This window comes from Schistocerca piceifrons, chromosome 11, assembly GCF_021461385.2.
Source record: "Schistocerca piceifrons isolate TAMUIC-IGC-003096 chromosome 11, iqSchPice1.1, whole genome shotgun sequence".
Classification (NCBI taxonomy): domain Eukaryota; kingdom Metazoa; phylum Arthropoda; class Insecta; order Orthoptera; family Acrididae; genus Schistocerca; species Schistocerca piceifrons.
The window spans coordinates 152,056,664-152,069,005 of record NC_060148.1 but is presented as its reverse complement, the minus strand read 5'-3'; the positions used below and the strand labels follow the sequence as shown (position 1 = coordinate 152,069,005).

General features: G+C 40.1%; 1 protein-coding gene across 1 annotated transcript in view; it reads right to left on the bottom strand.

The window, feature by feature from the left end:
• LOC124719836 (zinc finger protein 493-like) overlaps positions 1 to 12,342 on the bottom strand; it is a 92,563-nt gene that overhangs the window by 21,496 nt on the left and 58,725 nt on the right. Inside the window, exon 5 of the mRNA XM_047245023.1 lies at positions 9,341 to 9,378. Coding sequence (XP_047100979.1) covers positions 9,341 to 9,378 — 38 coding nt within the window. The remainder of the gene's footprint in view (positions 1 to 9,340; positions 9,379 to 12,342) is intronic.

The following is a 12,342-nucleotide window of genomic DNA, read 5'->3' as shown; positions in this document are numbered from 1 at the left end:
ATTCTTCAAAAAGGCAATGCACCAAAACGCACCTGTCAGTATATTGTACACATGTACAAATTTACACGTGTTGCAAATTCATTCGGAGGATGAAAAGCACGTGCGTTTGACAAAAAAATGGAGGTAATCAACACTAAAGTAATGGAACTGAATGTCTTGTCAAGGAAGGTGCTATGAATGGTGAGGTGTTGATTGCTCAAATTCAGCAATATGACCTGTGTGTCAACGAGAAAATTAAAGGAGTCAATGTAAAACTAACGCATATGTGGAACAAGAATGTGATAGCTAAGGCACTTCACGCCCATCACCACCGACTGTCTCAGAATATACGTAAGTTGTAAACTGTCTCAAAAATAGATTAGTATGCAGCAGCATGTTGTCAAAGAAGTGTAATGTTAAAAACTGGGGTGTGGAAGACAATTTGACAGAAGTTACTTTCATGAAAGTTAGGTCAACTGCAACGAGATCAGTGTCCCTCAGCAACATTTAAGTCAGTAACTGACAGGCTGAAAGAGCTGTCATGGACTATGGATGAAACCAGAAACAGGAGGAGGAGGAGAAGGAGTGCTGAGATAAGAAAGAACATATGGGGTCATCAGGGCAAAACCATATTTGTTAGGTAAGCACTCAATAATGTTTAACCAAGAAGGCAATAAGAATTGAGAACAAGGAATTTGAAAGATTGCCTAGGCTGTTACAGTTAATAATTTTGAAAATGTCACTGTTAAAAATATACCCTGAAACTATAAAAACATGTGGTCCAATATCACATACGACCAACGCATGTAAAACGCCAAAAGGATGAATGGAAGTCTCATAGAGTGACAAATACAGGATTTTAACTGAACCAGCATTAGCAGCTCCACCTAGTGCAGATAAAATAGTCGAAGTTCAGCCTGAAACACTAAACAATCTACATCTAGAATATATAAATTATGGTAACTAAATGGAATCATAGATCGATTACGACTGTTTACAGCTTTAGCTGGTGAAGAGATTGCAGATCACATGAACAAAATATTATCGATCTTACCTGGGCTACGAAAATCATGGATCGTCGAGTAAGTGTGGAGAGAGTTGTTCATGAGCTTTACAGACCTGCATGCAGAATATATCTAATAATATGAGGAATGGATTATGCATGGCAGGCTGATCTCTTGGATATGCAAAACTACTTACAATCAAATAATGGCGTCAAGTATGTTCTTGCAGCCACAGACTCATTCCAATTTCGCTTGGGCCTTACCTTTGAATGTAAAGACAGAGAAGGAGGTTTGAGAGGTTTCTGAACAGTTGTTGCAGACAGGACTAAATCGACTGTCCATCAACCTTGAAGACATATTATGGAAGTGAATTTTACGATAGACATTTCAAAGCAGAATTCGAATGAAATGGGATAAACCACTACTCAACATTCTCATATTTGGAAACTAGTATTGCCAAATGGTTGAACGGGACCATCAGAAATGGAATGTGGAAGCAATTTAATCTTCAATGTATGTGGAAATGGCTGAACATACAGCCAAAAATCATTGACGAGTATAATCTCATTATTCACCACAGAATTAAGAGCAAACCTATTGAAGTCACAGAGGAATTACAGGAAAGCTTTGAACCCATTATGTTCCTCATAGAGCGGGTCATATGATGTCACAGAAACAGAGCATTTATGAAATGGCTTAGTTTCTCATCAAAGCTCAACAGCTGAGTGAACACCCACAATTTGCTATGTAATTCGAAAAGCAAAGCTGAAACCATACAGTAGTGTGACATGAGTGCTACGAAACGTATCAACAAAGTTGGGGGTGGTATTCTCAAGAATCTGCCATCAGAAGTGTATATCTCTGGATACAATTTCTGTGGAGCTGGAACAAAACTAAAATAGCACCTAGCTTATGGTGAAAAGGGCTTTAATGCATTGGACAATGAATACAAAGTGCACATCATTGCCTACACTACAGACAAAGATCACCGTATTGCAGAGCAAATATTCATTGATAAGGCTACACAGGTATGTCAAGGAACAGATATTCATGCAGCACAAGCTATTTCTGAATATGTGGTTAATAAGGCAATGTTTGCTTGAACTTAAATTGGGTACTGGATTAACTTTCAAGCATTACTGAATTCAGTTCACTGTATACTAAAGAAGAAAAAAAGCCTATGGGATATTTACAAAATTGGTGACAGGTGCAAAAGGTGCCTTTAGGCAGAAAGAAGGAAGGAAATGATGTGGTGAAACGCCCACATTCCTACAAATATCAAAGACAGCTGGTGGAATAATTCTGTTTCTGATACCTGCATTTGCTGGGCTGTCAGCTACTGGTTTCATTAGCTAGGAGAGCTGATATAATTCAAGCAGTACAGAACGCCCGAAAAAGCAAAAAGTAATTACAAGCAGCTGAAAGGCATAATATGACCACGGAGGCCATTGCTATAGGTAAAGGCCTATATTTAAATGGCTTTGGTTGTACATAAAGGCCCACAGCAATGATACTGGAAAAAAGGATTAATAACACAGATCTGGTTAAACTCGTCAGCAAACTTAAAATCACGAGATTTTACAGCGTGTTTATAAAGGATACATTGCCTAAGACAATGTGGAAATCCAAGAAACATGGAACTGTCAATTTCGATGTTGTTTGGGGTATGGAGCTCTTGGTGATTTAAGGCCACCTGAAGAACTGTGTTGTCACTTCACCAATAGGAACCAGCTGATGTACAATGTTCGACGCTACCATGACTTCAGTTCATACCACTGAGGATATTTCTGCATGATATTTTTCCTGAAAATTGCATAAAAACAAGCAGTATGCAAGTCTCCACGTCATTTGAATCTGCGATGTAATTATGCTCACTCTAATCCTAATTGGTTTAAATTGAAATCAAACTATTTTCCTCCAATATATGTGCAGGGGGTAGCGATGTACAGCATTGACTGGCTGGAAACATACGAAAGCATAGCTAACGTCACTGAATTAATAATAAATTGCATCTAGAGAATTGGGAAGTTGTGTCAATACCTCTTGGCACTTGCAACACTGACAATTCATATGTATACTTGAAACATTTTGTTAAGGGATTTGAGGTATGAGGTGAAGGCAAACGTTAATATGTTTAAATCAAAGATAGAAACAAAACACATTGCGGACTTCAGTCACAAATATTTAATAGGATGGCTACTAGGTTTCTCAGAGGGACAAGTGATGGTACATAATACTGATAAAATTTTTGAGTTATCAACTGGTGAACCAACTGCCAGTCAGTACAACTCATGTAGAGTGTAATATTGTAATGAATTTTGTACCTCGACGACAGATTACTCCATATTATTTATGCATTTTTTCCTATAGTGAGCCTTGCTTATAAAAGTGAAGAAAATGACGTCCACAATGAATATGGGCTGCTACATGAAGCCAAGGTGGCGAAGGGTTCACAACCATCAGGAATGTGGCAGGTACTGTGAAGTTAAGCTGCAAAGCAGAAGCCAAAAGTGAACTCCACGAGGTAACTGAGATGAATGGCATGACCCATACTAGAAGGCAAGGGAGTCATGGAATAAGAGGGAATAAGATGAGTGGTCAGGTGTGAAAGAGAAACGGCATGCCTATCCACTGAGGAGGACATCATGCCAGTACGACAAGTTGTTCAGCATCTTCTGCATAGACTCTCAACCTGGCTCGCGTAAAAGCCACCAGTGGTGAAACATATTCCATGATGGTGGAGTGTGTTAAGACAGCAAATGATGAACAGAAGTGCAGAGGAATGAACTAAACACCCACAGTCTAGTTATGAATGGACATGGTATTTAAAAAAACTGGAGGAGGGTGGTCTGATCCACTCCCCTGGAAGTACCACTTAGGAGATGTAGGACACTGAGGAACTGGGTAACATGTACAGCCAGGTAAGAATACATGGGAGGACCAAGTAAGTTTCCTATCAGATATTAGCAACAGGAATTTTCTAGTTTCAATGAATGGAAGAACGAAAGGTGCAAGATGTAAAGATGGTGTAAGAAACTCGTTACGCAGCCAAGTATTCATACAAAAGGTTTTGGCAGTGGAAAACACTGGTAGCAGTTACTTCTGTACAATGTCTGGGAGTATGTGTACGGAATGATTTGAAGTGGAATGATCATATAAAATTAATTGTTGGTAAGGTGGGTGCCAGGTTGAGATTCATTGGGAGAGTCCTTAGAAAATGTAGTCCATCAACAAAGGAGGTGGCTTACAAAACACTCGTTCGACCTATACTCGAGTATTGCTCATCAGTGTAGGATCCGTAGCAGGTCAGGTTGACAGAGGAGATAGAGAACATCCAAAGAAGAGTGGCGCGTTTCATCACAGGGTTATTTGGAAAGCATGATAGCGTTACGGAGATGTTCAGCAAAATCAAGTGGCAGACTCTGCAAGAGAGGTTGCTCTGCATCACAGTGTAGCTTGCTGTCCAGGTTTCGAGAGGGTGCGTTTCTGGATGAGGTATAGAATATATTATTGCTTCCCCCTACTTATACCTCCCTAGGAGATCACGAATGTAAAATTAGAGATATTCGAGTGCGCATGGAGGCTTTCCGGCAGTCCTTCCTCTGAACCATATGCAACTGGAACAGGAAAGGGAGGTAATGACATTGGCACGTAAAGTGCCCACTGCCACACACCGTTGGGTGGCTTGCGGAGTATAATGTAGATGTAGAAATTTGCCAATTGGATTTGCACTCAGGTGGGGTAGGAGTCGGCGCATGGATAGCACACAGGAAGTGATCACTTGAGTATGTGTCAGAGAGAGTGGGTCATTCCAGGTTGATACGGCACGCGCCGCTATCATGTGATCTTGTTTAGAGCGCACGCTATAATCGATTATAGTTTGCTGTTCTAGTGCGGGTGGTGCTCCTGTGGTGATATGCTATTACATTGCTGGTGTGTGTTCGTGGTGGCTGGTGGAAAGTGAGAGGGTAGTCGGTTTCTGGATATTGCACAGAACGTGAAGTTCGCTCTGCCTGACCTGCTGGTGACTAGCACTAAGGTGGTTGTACCTCGCAATATGAGCAGAGTGGTCTGGGGCAGATCAACTCGCCGCTGTGCTGGCCATGCGTTGGTGATTAATTGGCGTCGGTGTGCTTGTTCTGCCTGCCTGTCCGATGTGGAGGTCCAGTGGGGTCCTGTGATACTCTGACCCAGAGACAACTAGTTGCTAAATTTTGGAGTCGTCTGCCAGGTTAGGGTGTGAGCTCGGTTGGCTCATCAGAATTTCCGCTGGAAGCTCCAGCTGCGGTTTCTAACCTTCATTCTGATGTGGGACGGTGTTATTGGAAGTTTATGCTGTGTGTGTGTGTGTGTGTGTGTGTGTGTGTGTGGCACATTACAATATTCATTGGTACTAATTTATTTGCTCAACTGGAGTATCTTTTGTTTATACCGCTGAGTGGGTTGTTACCCACCTGGTCTGCTCAGTGTAACCTTTGGTGGTGCCTGTATGTTCCTTTTTGAGGGAATTCATGTAGGTGGATCCTGTTACCTGCCCGGAGTTGCGATCATGTATGGTATATTTGGCATTTGACATGTTAGGTAAAGTCTGCCTAAGGAAGGCGGTTTTGGACAGTATACACATAGTGAATTACTTCTGCTTAGTATATCTGGTCTTCTGGGACCTGAACAACATGATCCCGTCAATTTGGTTTGTGTCACAGTATTTAGTGGTATGTTCCGTATTTTTATCTCACTGTGTTATTATTAACTTGGTGGAATAGTCGCGTTTGGTGTTGTTATGGCACTTCTAAGGCTGTGGTTTGACTATTCATGTGCGCTTGGCATTTATTGTTTTGTTTATTAAGATTTGTGTGTGTTGGCTTCAGGCACCTGTTAAGAGCGCCTGAGTTAACGGCGCTGTGGTTATCATGTGGTGTCGGGATGTTATATTGTTATTTCATTTTTGAATTTTATCTTGTGTTGATATTATCTGTCGTGTGTTACATAACATAACCAAGGTGCGTAAGTGATGGGCAGTTGTGGAAGGCATGTCGGGGAGCTCTCAGCATTTATTTCGGGGACCATTTCTAGTGGGAAGGCTCTGAAGTGTGAGAGCTCAATCGTCTGTGATTGTGTTTGGAGTTGCCCTTGCCCTTTGGTTGTATCAAATTAATTTTTTGTTATTATATTTATCGGTTGTGTGTTGGGCTTCTTTTATTTTATGGTGCCAAGTGCCATTATCTTTCTCAAAGTTCTTTTATATAAATGATTTTAAATTGTAATGCCAAGTTAACTTATTATTCGATCTTGGTCTGTGGTGTAAAATCTTTTGAAGCACCATTGTAATTTGTTCTTGCAGAATAAATTTCTCTTATTTTATGGTGCCAAGTTGCCATTCATTATTATTAATGTTTTTTAGTTTATTGCTGCTCTTAATGTTTTCCGATTTTATGGTGCCAACTGTCATCATTCTTAAAGGTTTTTGTAAATGATCTTAAGTTGTATTGCCAAGTTAACTTATTATCGGATTTTGTCTCTTGGCTAAACTCCAAAAGCTGTTTGGGGATTATTGGGTGGAAATCCTTGGATAGTTGTCCTATAAGAACACACATTCCAAAGATGACAGGCGAGCTGGACAGTGCAGAACGAGAAGTCCAAATGGTAAGAAATGTGCATGGAATCTGAAAGGAACGTGGGTGCTCTAGTGGTAAGAGATGATTCAGAAGGTCAGCTAAGAGGGAACCTCTTGGACAGGTTCTCTAAGAGCCCCAAAGCAGATGGTAGGCAGTGAAGTTGCCAAGCAGCAAAAAGGAGTGAGGGAGCTGACCAATGAGCTAGAGTAAGTCCGACTTGGTAACAGCAAATGATGGAGAGGTGTAGATGTTGCAAAGAGAAAAGATGAAATGAGGAAGGGCAAAGCTGACTGCAACAGCTAGCAGTCGCATGTTAAATGAGATGGATGGCCAGCATGGCTCCCACATGAGGTGGAATGCTGTCCTTGGAGGTAAAGGTCACAGAGGACCAGAAAGAAACATGAAAGGTCAAATGGGTTGTGAGGATAATTTTTTTTCTTGGAAGCAGAAAACAATTGGACACTGCAATTCCAAGAGCAACTGTAATCCCTCCTGGGATCTAATGCCATGAATTTTCCATTGGAGAAGTCATAATGGGGATTGGGGAAGAGGGAACAAATGAAGATTAGTCACCTTGGTGGCTTCTCAGTGCCAGCCTTCAAAAATCCACTGTTACAGGGGGAAGAGGCTGGAAAATCCTGTTCCATGAGATCCACAAACATATTGGCACTCTCCCTGGGTCAGTCTGAATTCCACGGCAGAAAATCGGTAGGCAGTGGGCACCAGCAAAATGGTCAGCCAGGTAAGGGTACATATGCCAACACCACTGAAGTGGATCTCCAAGTCAGGGAAGGAGAAGACCATTTGTTTTTGTTATAGTTCCTATAACTTTCTAGTTGACAGATGAAGAGTATGTTTTTAGCTGTAGAAAGTCTTTGCAGGAGTATCTTTTCGTCCTTTCAGCCTGACAGTAGTGTAGCACGTGATTTCGCCACCAAATGTAAAGATCTGATTGCTTGTTGCGTAGCTGTAGTAGGAGACAGGGATGCTATTGTGACCTGTGTGATTTCACTACTGCAACACTGACTTGAAGTTGGAAGTCTTGGTGGGCATATCCTCCGTTATGCATGGCATAGCAAAAATGGTACTGTAAATGCCAGATGGAAAATGCACGGATTTTGACTAACAATTGCAAGTGACAGGGTGGGGTTTGGTGGCCTTCAATCAGATCTCCTGGATGCTTGCTCATTAAGACACTTGCGACATTCACGGGATTACAATTGATACAGTAGAGAGGAGGCGAACAGCTGCCCTCGTGAGCATCTCTGCCAAAAGTAACACACTTGGCCACGTTTTGACTGGATACACATTTTATTATAATGTTGGCACTTGTACAAACGCATCTAGTTTGGAATGTATGGTTGGACTGTGATTACTTCACAGCCTCCCTTAATCTTTGAGGCAAAAACTACTCGAGCAAATGGTAGAAAATGAGTGCATGTGGGTCCACAGCTCATGGTCGTGCAGTAGTGTTCTCGCTTCCCGCGCCTGGGTTCGATTCCCGGCGGGGTCAGCGATTTTCTCTGCCTCGTGATCGCTGGGTGTTGTCTGCTGTCCTTAGGTTAGTTAGGTTTAAGTAGTTCTAAGTTCTAGGGGACTGATGACCATAGATGTTAAGTCCCATAGTGCTCAGAGACATTTGAACCTTTTTTTTGAGTGCATGTGGGCATTAAGTTTGCATCCATCTTTTTCGTAAATGAGAAAAATTTCAGTCTCCAACTGCAACACCTTCCAGAATAAGGCATGCATTAACTGCAGCAAAGAGATGACCCTCTTCAGTATGTGATACCATGAGGAACCAAGGTGCATTTGGGAGGGCCTTCAAATCTATAGCCTCATTCTGTTTATGTTTATGTTTAGTAGACACACGCTAAGATGGTGATGATACATTGCAAAAGAATCCTCCATGATTGCCAACATCTCCAACGGCATGCTCTTTCGAACTGGGAAACCCCTCAGAGACGGATTCAGCCACCATAAATGATTGTTCGCACCTCAGGTCACATCCCCCCAAACTCCTGACAGAGGGACCAATTGGCATTTGGGACAGCTCAGGCACTCACCCTTCTGGGCCTGACCTGTATCAGAGGGTACATGAGAACCCTACCCGTTGACCTGGAGCTGCCAATTATGCATTACCCTGTCACCTGTAATGTGTCTAACGAATGGGACAGCCTTCAGGAAAACATCAGGACGAAGGAGAAACAAAGAGAATTAGGATTCACCAGTTAAGTCTTCACAGCCTTACTGAAAGTGGCACCGGCTACTTATATTTCTTCTTGATGGTGGCCTGTAAACCACTACAAGCTTGTGCATTACCTAAGCACCACTGTGGCACCGCATTGAAAGAGGTGTTCAACACTATATTCATTAATCTGAAAGGCTGGGAATCAGCTCCAATTTTTGGATATATAGCCATTCACCCTTTCTTCTAACTTGTTCTACTGCAGTATGATATTAGCTTGTGCCCATCAAGATGAATCTGTTGAATTTAAGTGATTTAATGTGTCATTCTGCATTAAACACAATACAGCTGCTGATATGCCACCTGAACTTTTATTTTCCTGTATGGATATCAGACATTTGCCTTATTTATCTAGGAATAGTCACATAATTGTTGTTGCAAAGAATAGTATTAATGAATCATTACAGTAGTGCATTTTATAACTGAAGAACTCTCACAATTAATAAACAAAAGTTTATATTTCTGAAAAAGTTCTGCAGTGAATTATGAAAACTTACCTTGCACTATCAGATGCACATCTTGTTGAGGTTTCCACCTGAAATATTTGAAGAAATGGCCAGTGATTTACAAGTGATGAGACAGTAAATACATAGAATTCTATTAATGCCCACCAACATGTGATTGGTCCACAAAATGCTGTAAGTTAGGCTTGAAAATATCATTAAAGAGGACATGATAAACTGTTGCAGTTCATGAAACAGAATGTTAGTAAGAATTCATTCTCCATTTTCTCACTGTCTTCAGTACTGTAAATAACTACGCAAGCCAGTAATTTGGTTGTAGCCATTCTTCCTACTAGACACTTCACAAAGGAAAGTGACCAATAACATCTTTAATCTGTTATGCACTTACACTTTGTGTAAAATTTTCTTTCACTTTTTTCCCGTTATGAAAACTGCCATGCAATGACAGATGAATCCATCATCGTAAGTGACACATTTGGACCTTTGTGCTCTGGGCAGCCCAGACCAACTTGCAACCTTAAGTTCACCCCCAGAACTACATACAGGCTTGGACCATTAAATATACAAACATTAATAAATATTGGCAACCTCCAAATAGTTTCACACATTGTAAATTGACAAGTTAAAAGTGGCATTACAAAATATCACATTCACAGATGAAGAAATACCACAATCAGAGAACTGTAGATTCTTCGCAGAGAACACAGGGAAGAAATTCGTGAAACTACTACAGAACTAGGCTCTGCATTCATAAATGGCAATTATGTTGCAAACGGTACCAAATTTTTTGGGAGGACAATGGTTCAATCCCACACCCGACCATCCGGATTTAGGTTTTCCATGATTTTCCTAAATCACTCCAGGCAAATGCCGGGATGGTTCCTTTGAAAAGGCATGGCCAACTTCCTTCCCCATCCTTTCCTAATCCGATTAGACCAATGACCTCACTGTTTTGCCTCTTCCCCCAAACAATCCAAAATCCAAATTTTTCATTACCTCCAGAAGTCTCTCTCCCTGCAATAATTCAATATTTGGGTGAGAGGTACACAATAATTAATGCACATGCACCAATAGATCAGGATAACAATGCAGAAGATAAAACAGTCCTCAGAACAACGTTGAGAAGCATCTGATGAAGTTCCAGAGGAAAACATACAGATTTCATTTAATTTTTATCCTCAGACTGGCACGGAATGGAGATGAGAACATTATCTGCCCAAACTGCTATTAAATGAATTTATTCACAACTGGAATTTTGACTGTTATGCCATTCTCAAGTGACAGCTTACTATGAACTAAGTCAGTGTTATTAAATGTCATGCCTAGTGCTTGGGGAGTGGATATTAAGATGTGCAGTATGACATGACTTTGATAGAAATTAGTACATGAAGTACTACCAATTTCTAGGCATACAGATTACAAAGACTCCCATCTTGTAAAGAAAATGGAATTTGTAAACATGGTTAACACAAAAGTATTACCTCAAAAGTATTACCTCAAAAGTATTACCTCAAAAGTATTACCTCAAAAGGAATTATAAAGGATTCAGACATCACACTGAGCTACCACTTGAGAATTGTACAACTGCCAAATTAATTTTGAATAAGTACATTCCATATCAGTCCTGCTAGACAATGTTTTCATTTATGAATGTCTGCCTGACTAGATGTAAGAAAAAAGGAAAACTGCAAAGAAAAAGACATTTAGCATACACCACTAAAAAGATACGAGGACTATGATTTGAGAATATCAGACAGCTTGTGTGCCAGTAACAAAGCACAATTCCAAAAAGATGATGAATTCCGGAGTCAGACACAGATATCTGTTGAAATTGACCATTACCACTGAATAATAAAAGTAAGATTTCTGGCCTAGAATAACTGATAACCATGTTCACATAAGATTCAATGAAATTCCATGAAAAGTTCAAGGAGACAACAGCAGAATTCTAAAATACAAGATATATCAGAGATGGCTTAGGACAGGATGGTCCTGTGCAGGCCAAATTGATAGAGGACTAAAGGAGCAAAATATCATTGGAATACATCTGTAACATTTTAGAAAGCTTAAACTATCAAACAAGACTGCTTTATAACAAAATTCTTAAAGAATCTGAAATACAGAAGACAACACGGGTCTTCTTAAAAGAACTACAGCCTCATTTGAGATAAGAACAGACTTTAGCCAAGGCAATGTACTAACTCCATTCTTCTTTCAGACTATACTAGAAAAGTGAATAGTGAACAGATGGAGCAGTTGTCAGAATCTACTACCAGAAGTTGAATACTACTTGGTTAGAAAATTGATAATTTCAAAATTGTTTGTTCAACTTTTGTAGATAATTTAAAATGCTGACAATGTAGAGAAACCACAGAACAGAAAGAAAGAAAAACAGTAGGAAAAGCATGACTACTCATCTCCTCTGATAAGCAGCAGTGAAGCAGTAATGGGTAACTACAGGACTGCAACATCCCTATCAAATACGAAGTGTGGGAGGGTCAGTGGAAGACAGATTTAAGGATCTATGAGAAGTCATGTAGCCAAATGGTGGGGAAAATGGAACCACAAGAGGAAGACTATAAAACATGGACTCTGCATTTCAGTTAAAAGAAGATGTTTATAGTAAAAATTCATTCTCCAAAATTGCAGAACCTCCAACTTGCAAGGTAGTCATCTGGCCAAAATACACATCTGTATCACACAGAATACGCATCTGTATCACAAATACTAATTCTAGAATCAACAAAAGATAGTGAAAATTACGAAAAAGAAAAGATATAAGGAAACAGAATACCATCACAAACATTTAAATTCAGAAACAATACAGAAGTATAGATAAATATGTAGGAAAATAACTGGAGACAAAATTTGGCACACAAGGTTAATGAGTCTTAGCATACTGAGAAGAAAAACTGTGTAGCAGTACTAAAACCATTAAAAAATCTCAATCCCTTACACGAGTGCACAAAGACCTACAAGAAACTTGTATAAATTAGCAAGATATTTAAAACCAAACCAAATACAGAAACAGGGTT